Genomic DNA, 19,675 nt, shown 5'->3' with positions numbered 1-19,675 from the left:
AGATAAGTTTGTTTAAGAAATTAATGCCAAAACTGCAGGTATCTGACTTCTATCCTTCATAGTGTATACTGATGTTAAACAACGAAATACGACTGCAAGTTTTCTGTATGAGCCAAAATCATTGACATTCACCAGTGCCTTCTTGAGAATTTGCTCATAGAAGACATAGAAAGCTCGCACTCTTAGTCTAATAACTACCTCTGGTCTCTAATTCCGGTATTCTGGCATACCAATATCCAAAAACACATAAATGACGTAAAATCAGGACAACAGAAACAGCAAAAATCCACTTGATCGAAAAAAGCTTTATTATTTACATGCGTTCCGTTAGTCCCTTAATTAGGCAAGTCCGTTACAGCGTAACTTTCCAACCTCGATACTATTCTAAGAAACACACTACGAATAGACTATAAGAACTATAATGATTTGACTCGTGTCGAAGCCACACAGTGAGATGTTTCGGCCAGCAACGACTGGAGACTTTAAAAGTTTCTCCGCTTTGCAAGAAGCCATCGATGAATTCAAACGTTACTCGGATCGCAGCACGAGCTTGTACGAAAGAACGGTGACTTGCTTCCACGAGATCGTAGAAAGTCTTCCAATTGATAAAGCGGAAGCAGTGCAATCTGCGATTCCTTTCTCGAAGCAGGAAGAAGTGAAGAAAGAGCTTCAGAAAAGCCCTTCTGTGTTCTTCATTGGCGAAAAGAATTGTGGAAAAAGCTCCATAATTAACGAGCTCCTTAGACAAAGTTCTCTGCCAGTTAACGAGAACCCGTGCACGGCTAGAATCGTACGAATCAAATATGCCGAGCAGTCGTACGCCAGACTTGTCGGATCGGATGGCAAGGAGGTTAAAAGAGAAGAATTTAACGGCAAACGTCTTCCAAAGGAACTCATAGTTGTCTCAGATAAGGACAGAGAGAATGAAACGGCATTGGAAGAAATTGTAGAAGTGGGATTAAATCATAAGCTTTTGCGAAGTGGAATCGAGCTGATTGACTCGCCAGGGAAGAACGAATCGGATGCATTGGACAGGGTACTGGATGACTTTCTCAACAAAGGCTCCGTTCCATTATTTGTGTATGTTATCAACGGTGATACGCGACTCACACGCTCGGTAAGTGTATGAGGTAGCCGTTCGCTTGCCCAAGTACATGTATACTTTACAATATATCTTCAGTTTTCACTGTATCGATTCATTATAATAACAATCTTTTTTTCTCAGAACTCGTTTGAGTTCTAATGTAAACTTGTTGCAAACCCGTTTTGTCGATTATTGACCTTTGTTCTCTCTGGAAAGAAAACAATTCTAAATGTGGCCATGTTTGAGATCTTTATGTTAGCCCAAAAAGGAAAGTGTGCAAAGCAAAAATAGATTTATTTACATGCCTCTTTATCTAGCTTTCTGTATTTTACGCTCATAGCATAGCTAAACATCTCCGCCGGACGGTCAGTACATTTTTTATGTTGTATTATTAGGAAACCTTACATATCTTTCAGTTTACTTGAGGGTCATCTTGCGGTCAGTTTACGTAGTTAGACTGTATTGAATAGCATGAACTGCAGTTGTCTTCTCTGGTTGCTTACTCTCGAGAAAGACGTCCTAACCAGATAGCCACCGATGGTGTCCGGTGATTTTACTTTAATTAATGTAAAGGCCACCTGATCTGTTTGTGAAAGAAAAATAGCTTGAACAAAGGATTAAAAGGGTTACAGGGTTAAAAAAAAATAAATGGGATTATAATCGACTGCATACAATATTTCTTACAGCGCTGATTTGCTTTCGTATTTTACAGTCCGCAATAAATTAAGGCAGCAAGAAAATCAATAACTGATTCACTACAAGAATATCTTACTTGACCATTGACAAGATAACACCGAGTTCGAAAATTCACTGATTGGAGATAAGCGACTATAGGCAGCGAACGGTGCGACGAAACACACATATTTCAACTAACATTATTTCACTAAATAAAAAATAAAAAAGTCATTTATTGGATGTTACTATTAATATTGGAATGACCTTCCATTATCTATTAGTAACCTGCCAACTAGAAAACGTTTTAAAAAGCACTCTACCAGTATTATTTTGTTCAGTATTAATTAATTCATACCTCTTTCTTTCTTATGTTAAGTTGACTTTTTTTCCCTAAATTATTATTGTTATTTAAAATTAAACAAGGGCTCAAATAAGCTAGCTATATTTTGCCCTTTTCCATTTCTCTTCTTCTGCTTGTTTTGCTTTATATTTATCTTGTAAGTTTGAAATGAAATAAATAAATAAAATGAAAAAATGAAAATGAAATAGTACTCACTCAGCCACCATTGCAAATTTACTGATTGTCAGATATATAGCTTAGTTTGTTTTTTCTCCTCTCACTATCCATTGGTTTCTATCCAAGTTAAATGTTTTCTTACCACTTTTCAATTTCCTTCTTTCTTCAAAAAGGATCAGGAAACGCTGAAATTCTTAAGGGACAAATTCCCTCAATCTCGCGTGATGTTCGTCTGCAACAAAGTGGACATAACTAAAGAAGCAAAGAGATACGATCACAGATCAGCTTGTCGTAAAGATTCTCACGAGAATGATGATGATGATGATGATGATGATGATGATGATGATGATGATGATGATGATGATGATGATGATGGCAAGGAGGAGGAAGACAACTGCGAGGAGGAGAAGGAGGGCGAGAACGAGGAGGAGGGAGAAAAGAATGAGGCGAAGGAGGAGGAGTCGAAGGACGACGCTAATGGCACTAAAGAATGTCATTTAAAGGAAGTAAATAAAGTACTTAATAAAGGAGAGGCTGTTTTCAATCACTTGAAAGACAAGTATGATCTTGGAGAAACGTGGGAAATATGTCCTTTTTTTCACGCTATTTCAGCAAGGGAAGTTCGTGAAGAACGCTTGGCGAAACGGGAGACAGAGGTCACCAGGAGATTTCGACGATTTGAATCCAGTCTGCAGGATCATCTAGGAAAGGTTATGAAGACCCAAACCAGAAGAGTAGTGCAAAAACTTTTAGTGCTCCAAGAAAGCTTTGCTAACGTCGTCCAGGTACAAAGGACTTCCATTACGCAGCAAGCATCTGTTGTGCCACAGATATTGCAAAAGGCAGCCATGATGCAGACAAAAATGATCAAATCATTGTCAGCTATTACATTCAAGTCGGAAGAGTCAAAAAGGATGATTCTACAGGATTTAGACATTCTGAAGATGGACCTTTTACGCGAAGCCGAACTGTACGAAGTTGATGGACTACAAAGTCTTCAAAGGGAGTTTCAGACCATGGTAAAGGCTGAGCTTCCTGCTTACTCGAAACTTTTGCTGAACGCCGGCTTTGACATTGCTTTTGCAAAATTTGTTAGCGATGCAAAAGGAAGCATCCTGGAAAAGACGTGTCGCACCCTTGACAAAGCTGTACAAGTCCTAATGAAGGATTATGTCAATGATCTCACGATTGCCATAACTGACTTAAATACAGACCTCAAAAACCCAGTTGTCTCCCGCATACTGGAAGAAATTTACGACATCCAGTTCCTGACAGCTAAAGCAGAAACCGATCAGCTTCTTCAGCTTGTTGTGAATGGGCTTCTCGACTCCATGACCGAAGTTGCCAAGATTACGTTGAGGACGGAGATCTCGGAGCCTCTCAGCAAATGTCTTTGTCCAGAAGACCTGACGAGCTACAAAGCTATAGATATTCGCAAGATAGCAACAAGACTTAACATTTGCGACACTCTTCTGGCTACGCTTGATTTCAATCGTGTTGTGGATTCGGTTCGCGAAGCTTGTACTAGTCGCCTCCTGAGGATGCACGAACAGTTCATGGATGCATTGTCTTCCTTCGCGTCTTTGCATGCCACCTTTGCAAACAGCGACATGTCATCGCAGCTTGAAGTGTTTCGTGTACATTTTACCCCACAGATACGTAAGCTGACTGTTGAAGGAATGGCCTTGCAATATTTGCAGATCTTTGGACCTGTTACTCTCGGTCAGCCCGTTGCCCAAGCACGGCATGGCGTCATCTATGAATGCAAAAGCGAGCACTGGTGCAGAGTATCGCCCACTGGACAGTGTGTGGTAAAGGTCCTTGATAAAGAAGAAGTGGGTGAGAGTGCCTGGAACCAGACGGCTGTGGATTTGATCAACATGATGTGAGTTATTCGTACAAAAAATGTCAACTTCTTACTGAATACCATTTCCTCCCAAACACAGGGATAGTTAAGTAAACAAATTTGCGATGCAAAACATGATTTCATACCCGATTAAGCTGGATTAAATTATTGCAATCATGAAGGATAAAGCCCAGCACTTCTTATACTTTATGTATGGACTAAAATTCAGAAATTTATCCCTGGATTTAAAATATTGTATAAGATGATTTTAGGGGTTTAAGGAGAGATGGCATAGTCCATTGAGGTGGCCTTTCATGGGGAGGAGTTTTGCAATTCAAAAAAGATTTTGATTAGAAACGATTTTGCGTGTGAAAAGTTGAACATAAAAACTGCGCTAGGAAATTGGCCAAAATAAATACCATCGCAGCATAAAATGGCAACCAATGCAAGCGCAACAGACCAGGGCGTGTAATCTGAAGAGACCATGCGCTTTCATATCAGAAGACCTTTCGTTAAGGGAAGTGTTGGGATCACAGAAGCTCGTGGTATATCTAAATACAGTATATCTGATTGTTTAATAACGTTTTGATTAACGACGTAAGAAAGTTAATGATTAAGGGTGTTTTTTATTAAATCTTTAGTGACATAATTGAGAAACTCAATGGCTCCCACCCAAACCTGTTGCACCTGTATGGCTGGGTTTTACCTAAGCCAGACACCTTATACATTGTCATGGAAAAGGCAGACAGGGGTCTGCTGCGCGCTCTACAGGAAGGACTACCTCTGGATAGGAGGATGAGCATAGCACTGGATGTGGCTGAAGGACTAAAGGCCATTCATGATATGGGCTACACCTACGAGGATCTCAAACCTGGAAATATATTGGTTTGTTTAACTCCAAAGTTTTAGTTTGCAAATTCTGGCTGTTCTGTTAGTCTTAAATCCTTATGTTTCTGTATCATTTTGTTCTCCTTTTCGATGGTCTTTTTTTTTATGGCGCTGTCTACATTTAACGTCGCTCGCTGTCACTCCCTCCTCTCTCTATTACCCAAATCTCCAGAAATGACAGGGGATTCGAAACCTTACCAATTAATCCAAGTTAATTTCCTCTGGAAACAGGAAGTCATATAAGCGATATTTGGAAAAGTTGATAACATCAATTTGATTACATTAGAGTAATGCGCTATAATTTTCCCCATCAGTTAATGTCTGACGAAAGGGCCAAGATCAATCTGGCCAAACCAGAGAGTCCTAATAGCATGACGCCTCTCGGTGCACCTTTCCACATCTCACCTGAAATGTACCAGTTTCATGGCAAAGGCCACCTCAGTTACCCTTCGTACGACATCTATGCATTTGGAATGCTCTTGTGGGTGCTCTGCGAGGGAACTGGAACAGCAAGGCCGAGAGTGTACGAGGAACTGGACACTACTGAAGCCATGCAGAAAGCTGTAGAAGAAGGAATCACACCAAACAAGCTTCCGGTGATGAACGATGCATGCTGGGAACTGATGACCACTTGCTGGGATGAGCGAGAAACCTTGAAAATGGAACATGTTGTCGCAAGAATGGAAGTGATAAGGGAAACATGTCGGTGAGCAGTGTAATGGAGCAATTTACAACAAAACTTAAATTTAGACACATACGATTGTGCGACTGTTTTCTCCATAGAAATGCATAGGCTGTATAGTTACATACTCATTAGTTTTGAACCTGCGAATGAAAGTTAAACTAGTCAGGAAGGCAAATTGATTTTTCGTGAATATTAAAAAAATGAAGAAAAAATCGCATAAAGTATGAAACAAGACTTGATTCCATGTAAATGTAGAAACGGTTTACAAAAGAAACAATGCTTGAATACTCAGGAGATTTAGAAAATTCTCTCTTATGACCGTAATTGTAAATAAGAAGACGGTATAGTATATAAAAATGTAGTTTATTCTAGTTGATTTTTTTTGTCAAGGTCTGTTATGATTGTAAAAACGCTTTCATTTTTAAATATTTTTCTCCTTTCCAGTCAATATTTACAACATACTCTAGAACTCGAACATCAATGCATCGGGCAGTTTCTAATATTGAAAGACATTCATTGACTGGCGTTTATGATCATAATCTTATATAGTTTCAAGGGTGCACGTGATTTTAGAGTAAAAAATTTGGAAAAATGTAGAACTCGTTGATGTGAGGACGGGTCGTAAAACAAGATAAGAACTATCTGCGATATTAGCTTCATTAGATGAATAATTCATTATTTTTATAGAGACTGAACGAGTGATAAACGAACAATAAGTGGCATGACTACCTAATTAGGGATTTGTGAATAAAACTCGATTTAACATAACTAGTAATTTTTCTTGTATGATTGATCGCTTATCCACGGCTGAGGCACGGATTGCTGTTACCTCAGCTTGATGTTAGTTTAGTAATCAGACAAATAACTGCAAGCCATTAGTCATGAACGAACATGACATTTATTTATTTCATAAATGGAGGCCATAATTTCTGAGATAACCGGTCAGAGATCCATATCACACAACGAACACCAAAGTGGCAGAGCCGAGTGGCCTTATCTAAAAGCGGAGCTCCCTGGTTATCATTTACTTTACCCTATCTATTTAATCTGAATTTATTTACCAGAGACAGGAAAAAAAATAGGACTTGAGCCCACGATCCAATGAAAAACCATTACCTGAAACCATTACCTCGATGAGCTCTACACCCAAGCCAGCAATATGTTCATGTGACAGTGGTCAGCCGATACCTTGTTGACAGCTGTCAATTGACCATAAAATGGATGTCCAGTATCAAAGATGTAAGCTGACGTTAACCTTAACTTTAATCTATTTCTATCTATTTCTAGTATGGTCCCATGTTGCACGACGTCGTCGTTGTTGTACGTACCTAGAGCGCACGCGCCCGCGAACCATGCCGCTAGCCATGATGACCATGAAAAATCAAATACACGGTTCTCCAAGTTCTGTGCATGCATAATTCTCCTTTTTCTATGGTGATGGGGCTCCTCTCTGCAGGCCTTCGACCCGCTGGGGAGCACCGCTAAAATAAAGTTTGAGATTATGTGAAGTATTAAGCAGGTGTCTAAAAGGAGAGGTTCGACTGCAGCACTCAGGCGCAAAAGCGGAAACAATGGAAAGCAAGTGTCTTGGTCCATTGTCTTTGGTTCTCAAAGGGCGAATGAAGTGAGTAGAAAGCACTCTAAAGCATGGAATGCAAATGACCCAGACAAAAAGAAGCAACAGTGGAATAGTGTGTCTAAGGATCATGTATTCACTAAGGAATTAGGCACTAAGTACTCCGGCATACAAAACCAAATGACGTGGTGGGAAGATAAACAATATAATGCAAGTAATCAGTTATTGAAGTACATTACTGACAAACATTATATTTTGAAAAATGGTAACAATATTAATAGTTAGGGGACCCAGACGTATCCTTCCCCGGAAAATTTGAAAACGTAGGTTCTCTGAGACTGTAGCATTTCAAGCCATTTGTAGGTGGTTTGATATGGAACCAAGCTTGATTCATAACCAACAAAACATAGGCCCGTGAAGCACAGACGACCAGAACGCGCTACAGTCCCCAGCTGTTTTCTAGCCCTGTACTATCGATGTCAAATTTCGTGCAAAAAAGCTTTGGCATCGCAGTCTTTCTTGGAATACTTGGATTGTGTAGAGGCAGAAATTGAAAGGCACCTCCCCTGTAGCTGCTAAAAGGGCCTGCAAACTGAGACACTAGTTATTACACGAACTATGTAAGTGGACGTCACAAGGGATGTCGTGAAAAATAAAGCGCCAAATCATCAACGATTGTATGCTCCGCCTCTCTGTTCTCGAGTCCGTGCCAAATTCTAACACTTCCATTTGCAGATGAATTCATTTCCTGTTCTTCCGAGAAAACAAGAAACATGACACTGAAATGTAGTATGCTTCAGTGCTTCATGTGTTATTCCTTTCGCCATGCCTCTTAAAGATGCATTCGAAAATTTTCGAAAATGCAAGGTTACTCTAGAGAAAATTCACATTGACACAATCCAATGCTTTAATGAAATCGTGGGAAAGCTTTCTAATCAGCGCGATGCAAAGATTGCCGAGGAGCTTCGCTACGCAAGCTCGCCACCGACGTCTCCCGATGAAGTGAAAGTGATGACACAAGCGGCTGCTTTGGCTGACATCAACCTAGAGTTTGACTCGAATCTGGCTGAATTACTATACACCTCGCAGGAGAGAAAGGAAGTAACCTCCCTGTTCTCACAAGAGCCAGCGCTTATATTTGTTGGTCAAACGAATTGCGGCAAAAGTTCCATCATAAACGAGATTTTAGGCTGCAAGTCACTTCCGACAGCTGATCAGCCCAGCACCGCGAGAATTGTCCGCGTCTCCTACGCCGAGAATCCTTTCTGTCGCCTGGTGGCCAAAGATGGTAGTACCCTGCAGGAGATAGCGTTGAAAGGGAAGAACAAAATCCCTCGGAAGAAAATCGAGCTTAACCAGAAAGACCGCGTGGATGTTACCAAGGTGGAAGCGACCGTGGAGACCGGGCTAAATATCGAGTTCTTAAAGTCTGGTGTAAGCATTATCGACTCGCCCGGAAGGAATGAAAATGATGCATTGGACAACCTGGTGAAGGAGAAGCTGGAAAATCCACTGGCGTTTGTGATTTACGTGGTCGACGGACATAACCTGTTTACAAAGCAGGTACGGTAAGAACTTCTCGGTCTTGAAAATAACTAAAATTGTCAGCTGTTTCTAAATAATCATCTTCTGGGATGCGAAAGTCCTTGTTTTCTTCATAACTTAGTTATACAAATTATCAGCACAAAAACAAAACAGAATAGAACAAGATATGTTTTTGTGCGGTGATCGTTAAACATGGGATGAACTACAATATCCCAGCTCACTTTTGCCTTTCGTCGATGTTCTTTTAATAAACAAAAACACTCTACAGTCAAATCAGCATCATTTCTGGGAACGGATTGAAATGGGTTGCGGCACTTTAATTACTCAACCGGATCGAATCATTTTTCTTATTTGCATTTAGAAACGAGACAAACTACACCTCGGTACCGAAGGATAAAATTCTGTCGCGCGGCTGGAAACTTCGCTTCGGCGACCAAAGACCGTCGCCACGAGCGATGAAGCTGCGAGAAAAACCCTCTGGCTTAAAGGGGGCACTCACATCAAATAAAAGGATTAATCAAAGATAAATCTTAACGGGCTGTTCTTGTCGTGTCTTTTATTTTGAAGCGGCCATTTTAAATTTTTAATACGCAGTCACTGTTCTGTGGTGGGAGGTTGGAGGTCTGGAATCAAAAAGGTAGGGAGTCTGGGGCGGCCGAAAAAAATTGGATACGGTGACAAGAGATGAAACTCTTAGCTTTCCGTTGTCTCCATTCTCTGCCACTTGTGGTGGACGGAAGTGAAATCTCATATTATAACCGGAGGTAGAAATGCTGCTTGGGGAGCAGCCGGCAATACACGTAAAATCGCCTAAATATCTCGTGTCTCGTGTATACAAGAAGAAAAAGTAATTTTTCTTCCGACAATGACTGCACAGTTACCAATAAACTGCTACCCGATACCCTATTTAAACTTTCCGGAGGAAAAAACACACATCCCGCTAAAGACAATATAAATATAGCGAGAATGTATATCCCCAGTACAGCATCAACTGGAGGGGGGGTGGGGCTCCGCTTTATTTGGTGTAGACAGCATCAATTGGAGAGGGGCCCTTCCAGGAAAGACCATGGAAACAATAGCCATCTCTATCCACACCAAATAAAGAGGCGCCTCATGCCCCCTGTAATTGCACTGTTTCTAATTTCTTTGATGTTTTTTTTTTCTTTTTGTTGTTAGGATAGAGGGGTACTGAGTGAAATGACATCCCGAAGACCTGATTTGCCAATATTTTTCGTGGTAAGTAAGCTTGAACCTGAAGATCGCACCGAATCTTCAGATGAGGACGAAGAGCCAGGAGGTTCTTCACAATCAAGAAAGAAAATCCGAGAGTCCGAAGTACAGTCAAGAAAGAAACAGCGAGTGTACGAGAGACTTATTAAACACGGCTTCCTCTCAGCAAAGACTGTCGTGGACATGGATCAAAACGAACGATTCCACGGACTCTCCGCTTGGCGGATCCAAAGGTACAATGAGATGAAGAAGAACCCTGATGCCTCCAGTGATGATTTTACCGGGTACATTGAAGCTTTTGACAGATTTCAGGAGAGCCTGAAGAAGTTTGCTGAAGAATCTTTACGAGCCAGGGTGGAGCACGTTTGCCAAATCCTCATCAGGGTCTTGTCGAGGTGCTTGGATTTCTTCATTCAGAAGACCAAACTCCTAAAGAAGGGCAAGGAGCTGATGCAGAAAACGCTTCATACCCTTCTGGAAGAGGAAAGCGAGGTTCATGAGAACATCAGTCGCAGCCTGGACAAAGAGGAAAACGATATTCAAGACGAACTGACTGCTACGTTTAATGGCGCACACGATGGAATCCTCAGAGAAGCTGAAATGTTTGAGTACGATCTGACAGAATTTACCATTCCCCAAAGCGGTGTTGTAACGCAGACAGCAGCCGTAGGCCATTGCCAGGACCAGCTCGAACGAATGGTGATCAGTAAACTCCAAGGAGAGATCAAAGACACGTTAAGCATGATGTTTCATTCCAGAGACCTGTTTTTCACTCAGATCAAAGATCGTATCGAGCAAATTGAGGACGAAATCGCTGCTGATCGGGAAATTCCATCGGCAGCTTTGGCTCTTGGAAGAAGCCTTCTTTCTTCTTACGAAGCACAAATCACGTTTGCAAAACAGGAGGGAGGAATTCTAAGCTTCTTTAAGAAAGTGGCTATCTGGTTGAAAGACACTATAAGTCACCCTAAAACTGCCGTCGTCGCCACAGCTGTCGCCAGTGCGATAGTTGGGACACCGCCAGTCCCATCATTGGAAACAATCGTCAAAACAGTCAAAGGCGATGTCCCAGTCAGTACCTTCGTCAACACCGTCAAAGGCAATGTTCCAGTCGGCTCACCTGCTTGGAAGAAAAAGGTTGCCTCAAACGTCCTCAAGAAAGTGGATCCGTCCAAGATGGCCAATGAAATCGTGACCAATTTGAAGGAGCATTTTCGTACTTGTCATGAAGAGTTCACTGGCGAAATCAATAAAGTCCAAGACCTATTCAACCGAGGTGAAACCATCAGTGACGAACAAATGGGAAAAGCTGTTGAATTTGCTCCAAATCTTGCCCTGCAAGAAATGCTGGCGTACAGTGTCCTGGACAGGTTGAAATTTGGCCTACCGCGTAAAGGAGACCTCGTTGGCACTGGAGCGCAAGGCATCGTATTTGCCTGTGACAACGTCACGACTCCCGAAGGCAAGCCCTGCGTGGTAAAAGTGGTAGGTGTTGCTTCTGTGGAAGTACTCAAGGATTTGTCACTGGAACTACACAATGTCAGGTATAAAAAACAAGGACTTGAATTGAAATCTGATAAGACTGATTTTTTAATAGCAACAGAATCAGACGTAGTGGAGTGAACGTAAAGCAAGGTGGTCTGCGTCCCGGCCTAGTATTACCCACTGATGAGGCCGGCGCTAATCCCCGGTTTCAAGAGCATGAAACGATTAGTCAGTCGTACGGTTACATCCAGCATTTTTGAATTCGCTGGAATCTGCGTGAGTGAAGTTTCGTGCCCAAGAACACAACACAATGATTCCGACAAGGGTTTGAACCTGGCCGGGACCCGGAGTGCAGCACACTTACCATTATTAAAGCCATTAGGCCTCCTTCCCCTTTGGTTTTAAACACTTGAACACGGCACACAACCGCTTGATTTTACCCGTAATTTTGCTTGCTAGTAAATTGTCTTGTGTATACTGACTGATGCCCTAATTTTTGAGCGTGTTAGTGACCGGATATGAATTCAACCCTAATCTCGTATGTTTTATGCTTTCGACATTTTTCTTTGAAGGTCTCTTCAACATCCGAACATTCTACCCATACTGTGCACTATAGTAGAGGCCAACCGAACACAAGGCTTTTCTGTCTCACTTGTCTCGGAGCGAATGAGGTGCGATCTTCAAGAAGGTTTACCAGCCATTACTTCTATGAGAAAAAGACTGGAAATAGTGCTTGATGTTGCCAAAGCCTTGCAGTATCTGCACGCGGTAGACTTGATTCATCGAGATGTCAAACTGCAGAATGTTTTGGTAAGTGAACGCCTCTATTGTCTGGGCTGGGAAACCTCACTGTCAGGGGATCTGAGAAGGGTAGCCACGATGTAGCATTTGGACTTTGGTTGTTGATGACATACAAAACAGACGTCAGCCATTAAAAACTCATTTATCTTTCACGGCAATGAGTGGTCAAATATAAACCTGAGTAAAAAAGTCCTATGCTACATTTGAAAAACACATTAAAACATGAAAAACACATAGAAATAGGGTCCAAAGCGTTAATTCAATTGGCGCCACCCTACAGTTTGTCCACAACCGTAAAATTTTCAGTAGCTTTTATTTGAATGGTCAGAGACTTAACAGTTAGGCGGCTGATTACATTGATTGATTAGAGGTTTGACGCTAAAAGTATCAGGGTGTATGCGGGATTACAGTGAAATTACACACTTTACAAATGTTTTCGCAGTTTTCATCTCTCGTCTCTTCGAGGTTTACAGCAATTCAAACAGAATTGATAGAGCCAGCTTTCTCCTACCCCAATTTTATCTCCTTCTCTTTTATCTTTTCTTCCATTGTCCGCCCAAAAAGATAGTAAACACCTAGGCGGTAACTAAGTTACATTATTTTTGACGACCTTGTTTCCTTCCACAGTTGGACGAGGCCAATAGAGCAATGCTAACTGACTTGGGTCTCTGCAAACCTGAAGGCCTTGCAAGTACCTCGCTGGAAGGAACGCTGATAAACATGGCGCCCGAAATGAACAAACAACAGTACGACAAAACCATTGATGTCTACGCATTTGGTATGTTGCTATGGAGAGTGTGCGAAGGTAAGGGCAACTGGCCACAGAACGTAAACTTCCATACCCTACCTCTGGTGGTGCTCATGTTGAATGCCCCGAAGAACCAGACGCCTGAGAGGTTGGACGTGTTTCCGCAAAGCTGTTGGGACCTTATGGAAAAGTGCTGGAATAAGGAACCCGAAGCAAGGCCGTCATTTGACACCGTGGTAAAGGACCTAGAAGAGATCCTTCGAGACGCTACCATTCAATAAGAATAAAAGCAAGTGAACACAGAACCAGACATGTTTACACTAAGTAGTGTGTTTGACTTTGTATTGAATGCTTTTAGTTTCAGATTTTAATGCTTAAAGTTGTAAGGGAAAAAAGAAAAGAAACGTTTCTAATCTTCATATTGCTTCCGCATGAGATGTGATATCCTAGTCCGGTCTGATAACAGGCTACCCCCATGCTGGTACTTTTCCCGGTTGTTCTAAAAACTTGTCAATTTATCTATAATGGAACTCTAATATAATGAAGTGGCAATGAACTGGAAAAGCATACTTGTTACAACGGGGGCTCTTAAGCCCCTGGCCAAACAGTTACGCAAGTGGACGAAAGTGGTCGCAAATTGAACTTGCGTACAGACTTGCGTTGGGTGGCCAAACAGACACACAAGTTTAGTCGCAAGTGCACGCAAGTTTGCAAAAACTCATTTAAAATGCTACAAGGTGCACTTAAGTATTTTGAGTAAACTGCAAAAAATGAGTTGGCTTGCGATGGGTGACCAAACGGTGAAAAAGTTGCGTTAAGAGCCCATTACAGTATCTTTTGGGGCCGTTGCTAGAGAAAATTCAATTGGCTATAGCTTGATATATCTTTGATTTTATTTAACCAAATTTAGACAGTAGTTTTAAAGTGCGAGTGCAAGCCAGTTGATGACGTCATCGGGGCACGTCTAATGTCACGTGACCCAGAACAAAAAACTGAGTTTTTCGCAAGAAACTTACGGTTTTATTCATAGTTTGTGGTATTATTTCAATCCGTACATTGATCTTAAAAAATACAAGCATGCGTTTTTCGTAAGCACAAAAACTTGAAAAATAAGGACAGAAAATGTGTTCTGTTGACCACCTTTTTGAACACAACTGTTACGTTGTTTTGAATTTCCGAAAACGCATGCTTACGTTTCAAGAAAATTGTATTTTCTTTCGATTTACTGCAAAAAACACAAGGTACGCTTTTTTCGTTCCGAGAAAAGTACGCATTTTCGTCCGTACCGGAAGTTAAATTTTACGGTGACTGATTGGTTGAAATCATCGTAATTGACATTGCCGCACTAAGTTGGCTTTCCCCACGCTCACGTACGCTTCAAAAACTATAATTTTTTGACACGGCAAACTTTACTACTTGCTTGTATTTGTAAAGCTTTAACGACGCTAACTGTCGGTCAACTAACATGTACAGGCAATGGCAAATGTAAACAGAGTCGGTCGTAAGTATTAAAAAGAGTTTAGTGTGAGTTTCTTTATTTTCGGTTCGTAATTTGCGAATTAGCGTAAACGGCGTTAAGCTTATTATGCTTTGAGCAAGAAGGTGACAATTCGTAGTTTGGTTGAATAAATAGTTAACGTTTGTCAGCTAAAATGTTTTTATACAGGTGTTTTTTTTTTTAGTTTTGTACCTTTGTGAATTTGTCATGTGGTAGGACTGCTGTACTAATCATTTTGGCAGTTTCTGTAAGCAATTTACGGCAGATAAATCGAGTTCATTCCTAAATAAATATTCGGTAACTGCGTAAAAATTACTTTATCTTCGTTTCGCGGAAATAAATCGCTGTTCTTTCTATGAGCCTGGTTTAGTTCAAGTGACAACGCTTTAATTTTTGCTCGTGACTTCACAGATTTCTTCAGTGAGCTGAAAGGTAAACCGATGAAAACACGGTACGTAGCGCCCCACATTCGCATGTTATCTAATGCATCGGCACTTCTGTTAAAAATATTTCGGCGGTTTCGGATACTTGCTTCGGGCTTCGTATATGTTTTGCAATCATTTAGTATAAAAAACGTTTTCTTATTCCATTTTCCCAGTTTGCTTTTATTGCAGAACAAATTTCCGTGATAGGAATATGATTCAGAATCAACCGAAAGGGAACTAAACTCGCGTTAAATTTAGCCGCTAATGCGAAAAAACCAGAAATAAAATTGTACTTGCGTGGCAACCGCGTAGCTTGGCAACGAGATACTGTAATGGGCCCTTAACTTTTGGTGTGTGGCTTCTCATCATGTGTGGCTTCATAGCTCATGTGTGGCTTCATAGTTCAGTTGCTAGGGCGTTGTGCCGGTACCGTGGAAGTCACGGGTTCGAATAAATGTTGTTTGCTATATGTTGTATTAAATGGTACCTCTATTTATATTGGTCAAAAACGCTGTACATATTACAGGTAAAACTTTGTACAGTAGAACCCCGGTAACTCGAACTCTGAAGGCGATGAAAAACAGTTCGAGTTAGCGGGGTTCCGAGTTATCGGGGTCGATTGAATATTCAATTTGCCATGTCAATAATTGATGGTTTACTGATTTTTCAGCACTTTAGTATACAGTACAGTGCAAATTAGACTTATTTCGTCAGAGACTGTAACACGATTAAGCATTCTTATGATAATACAGTACTGTGTGAATGTATGTATGACTCATAAAATTGGGAAATGACTGTCAAATACGTGATCTTTTTTGCACTAATTAACAATTAAAACCCAGTTGCTGTAGCGTTACACGACAAGAGCAATTAGGATATTTAATGGAAATCCGTTGCGAGTTGCAAGAACCGGAATTCGAGTTATTGGGGTAAATTTACCAAAATTTTGATCGAGAGACACAAACTAAGTTCGATTTAGCAGGAATTTCGAGTTATCCGAGTTCGAGTTAACCGAGTATAAATGACTGATAAGTGGGGTCAAATCCAAGGGAAATGGGACTCTTTTCGAGTTATCGGGGGAGTTCGAGTTATCCGGGTTCGAGTTACCGAGGTTCTACTGTAGATCAATCAATTTTCGCCATGTATATACAGACAGTAGTCCTTAAAAAGAACATACCCCGTATGTTTTGAGGGACGATGTACATTTTTCATATGTCGAAAAGTGCTCCACACAAGCCCAGTTAAGACCACACCGGCTTGAAAAATTAAAGTTGCTGATTCTTCATACTCTTAATAAATTCCCCATTTTGTCATTTTATTTCTGATACAATTCATTGTAACAAATTAAAGGTTGCATTAGCTGTTGTTTGAACGTTAACCGCGGATTTGATAAAGTACTTTCTTATCATTTATCATTTTGTGCTTTCATTTCTCGATAAGTTGTGTACGTATACTGTTTTAGACACAAAACGGTTAGCTAGCTGCGAATGCAGACGCCACCAACCGCTCAGAACACCACCCAAAGGAGGAATAAGTGACAGAGAAGTTGTCCCACCGTAGAAAATACTGTTCTGCTGACGGTATTAAGATCGATTAGGAACAATACACAGGATCAAAGACACCATTCTGGAACAACCCTAGACTAAGAGCAATTAGAACCCGTTTAAAGCTGGGATTTATAAAGCTTATCCTTTACGACTGCACTCTTTTTGCCTCCTGACTGAAACAGGAAGTGTGACGCCTGAACGTATACCGTCCCCGACTATACAGTCACCCTCTATACCTGACAGCAACTTGACTAAAGATGAACATAGCGACAGAAATGACTGAAAAATACCCAAACATTGTTATACTACCAGCCGACAAAGGACGAGTTACTGTTGTTATGGACAACACTGATTGCTATGACAAAATGGACGCACTTGGTAACGACAAACAAACCTACGAAGAGCTTAAACGTGACCCGACGCCAGCACTACAACGTAAACTCAACAGAAGACTACTTACGCTCAAAGAACCGACGCTTTAGACTCAACGTTACTACCGATTGAGGTTTTCAGTACCATAACTACTTAATCTTTACGGACTACCGAAACTACACAAACCAGCTGGTATACCGCTGCCACCCATAGTCTCGTTCTGTGGGCCACCTACGAACCATTGTCCAAATACCTGACGACTATACTGCAACCTCTTACTCTACTGACAAATCCAGACGTAAACTTCAATCTACTGTGAATTTTATTGACGCCATCAAGACGGTACAGATACCTGACGACTTCAATCTTGTGTCTTTTGAAATCACTGTTCACTGGTTTTCAACCTCAATTGACTCTACTGTGAACTGAGACCGCTATCCGATAATCTACTGTTACATTGCCATTACCGAATGAAGACAAGATGGACTTATATATGGAAAGCCGGTAATTTGGCTTTGCTCGACTACTTTGTACACCTTTCCTATTGCAGTTTCCATGCAAGTTGTACATAAAGGTAAAAAGTCTGTGTCCGAGCCAAGTGGTCCATACAGCTGGTGCATATCTCGGTTTCTCTAGCATTAAGCGACAAGGGGTATTGTTCCTCCCCCCTGGATGGGATGCTAGTCCATCCCAGGGTTAGCCCCCAGCAGTAAATTCGCCGGTACCCATTTAGATACCTGGGTGGAGAGAGTCACTGTGAAAGTAAAGTGTCTTGCCCAAGAACAAAACGCAGTGCCCGGCCTGGGCTCGATCCCGGGCAGTTCGACTCGGAGTCGAGCGCGCTAACCATTAGGCCACTGCGCTCCCCCTATATAAACATAAACCGTTGAAGACGCAGCTGGAAAAATTTAGCCTACATTATTCAAGTTCCCTTTCGTAAAATTTCTCAATCGTCTTCACTATCCTTTTGTTTTATTGTCACTTCTTGGTGTTTCTCTACCTCAGTAAGCTACTATTTATAAGGTTCTCATCGATTTAAAAGTATTTTTTTACCTTAAAACTGGCTATGCTGACAATGCTCCTTTAAGATTTTATTTGTAACAATTATTGTCTAACGATTAATATCTTTCCAAACTGAAGAAAACTATTGTAAACTATTGTAAAAGGAGACTTTGGTTTACCCGTCCACGCGGCCACGAAAATAATAATCATCAGGAGGTCTATTGTGCAAGACGATGACCGACGTCCAATGCGCAACGACAAAGGTGCTAATAACAAATAAATTGTAATTCACCACCTTATTTTAGGTGACTCTGTGACCTTTAAACTGGTCTTAAAATCTATCATAGTGGTTTAAAACTGTACGCAAAAAAGAAAGCTTAGAATACAGATGATCAATATTGTTTTATCAGATTAACATAAACATTGAGGGCGCGGCAGATATCAACCTGCGTTCAAAACTGTATGTAAACGTTGTCAGCAATAACCAAAATTATCTTTTTAAGTTTCAATGTAAACTCCTAACTAAAGCCTAAGTTATGCAAGAATCACCAAAAATAAAAATGGGCTGTCCCAAGGCTTCGCTACAAAAATCCCAAAAAATCGGCTTCAAATCCAATATATGAGAATACCTCTGAAAAACCCTGCACATCGCCTATTATTTTCAAATGTTAAATGAAACAACAAGAGTATTTTTAACTTCCCTGCACACAAATTCTACCTTTGCTTAACGCTTTCTAGAACATGCTATTCTGAAGTGGACTCGATAACAGTACAGTAAACACCCGCATATAAGAACACATGATTTTGGAGCTAAGGCTGATCGGGTTCTTATTTAATGGGTGCTTATTGACAAATCAGCCTCAAAGTGTTCTTAAAATGTTCTTAAATTTCTACATTAGTAATATTACTCCAAAATGCCCCTATATGTAAAATTAACATAAGTTAATAAATTTTCTTTGATTTTTATGATCACAATCAATACCGTATCATTGAACCTATAGATGAGATGACTGGCTGTCCTTCATTATAGGTAATGATGAATAAAAACACTTGTTTTTTATGTAATTATGACACCTTTTCCATTTTATAAGAACATGCTGAATTTTTCAGGCTGATCTTGTTCTTATAAAAATGGGGCTTTATTGGCCAAATTTCAGCCTGATGTTCTTAATCCATTTGTTCTTATATGCGGGTGTTTACTGTACCTGTACTTAATTCAGTAGTCGTCTGAATGGGCTTCACCTCCACCATTTTCTTGTCAACTAGCTACAACAGAATTCAATCTGTAAAACGCAACTGAATACTAATCCCACTGAAATCTAAGCTTTTTTCTTAAATCTCCGTTACCTCAAAGTATATTCTTAATAGTGAAGCATTTTAACGATTCTTTTTTTGGCTATTTAATTCTAAAAATCGCTAGCACCGGATCCTAATGATTTTTTCTAGAGTACAGCTTTGAACAACAATACTTATTGTTAGAATTAAGTGTTTTTTAGCTTTAAATGTGTTTAAAAAGTTTTATAATATTATTTCTTCTAAGTTTTAACATTTTTTAAAAAAATTGTATATACGTTTAGTGTACCAGAGCCCCTATGGATACTAGCTTCGTTGCTGAACGGGCCACCTTGGCTAAATAAAGTTTTTACTTACTTTCTATTCTAATGGCAATTTCCTTTTTTTGCCTTAGAAAAAATGCATGTACAAACATCGGACTACATGAATCATCTGGCTTTTTAAAGTGATGTCTCCAT

The 19,675-nt window shown here is 40.5% G+C and overlaps 4 protein-coding genes across 6 annotated transcripts in view; 3 read left to right on the top strand and 1 right to left on the bottom strand.

Annotated features, from left to right (window-relative positions):
- Positions 1-19,675, bottom strand: part of LOC144663538 (uncharacterized) — a 77,331-nt gene that overhangs the window by 34,801 nt on the left and 22,855 nt on the right. The window lies entirely within an intron of this gene.
- LOC144663546 (dual serine/threonine and tyrosine protein kinase-like) lies at positions 296-6,457 on the top strand. The gene is made up of 4 exons (XM_078524531.1): positions 296-1,117; positions 2,450-4,161; positions 4,764-5,007; positions 5,325-6,457. Exons 1-4 carry the CDS (start codon positions 455-457, stop codon positions 5,718-5,720), a joined length of 3,015 nt encoding a protein of 1,004 aa, XP_078380657.1. The 5' UTR covers positions 296-454; the 3' UTR covers positions 5,721-6,457.
- Positions 7,768-15,770, top strand: LOC144663548 (dual serine/threonine and tyrosine protein kinase-like). Its single transcript, XM_078524533.1, has 4 exons — positions 7,768-8,834; positions 9,993-11,590; positions 12,104-12,341; positions 12,960-15,770. Exons 1-4 carry the CDS (start codon positions 8,097-8,099, stop codon positions 13,359-13,361), a joined length of 2,976 nt encoding a protein of 991 aa, XP_078380659.1. The 5' UTR covers positions 7,768-8,096; the 3' UTR covers positions 13,362-15,770.
- The window catches only part of LOC144663239 (uncharacterized), an 11,316-nt gene continuing 8,448 nt past the window's right edge, over positions 16,808-19,675 (top strand). The window contains exon 1 of the mRNA XM_078524150.1: positions 16,808-16,985. Coding sequence (XP_078380276.1) covers positions 16,808-16,985 — 178 coding nt within the window. The remainder of the gene's footprint in view (positions 16,986-19,675) is intronic.

The sequence above is a fragment of the Oculina patagonica genome, chromosome 8 (assembly GCF_052425735.1).
Source record: "Oculina patagonica isolate OP01 chromosome 8, crgOcupat, whole genome shotgun sequence".
NCBI classification, from domain to species: Eukaryota; Metazoa; Cnidaria; class Anthozoa; order Scleractinia; family Oculinidae; genus Oculina; species Oculina patagonica.
Note: the sequence above shows the minus strand (reverse complement) of the source record. Positions and strands in the feature narration are given on the sequence as shown.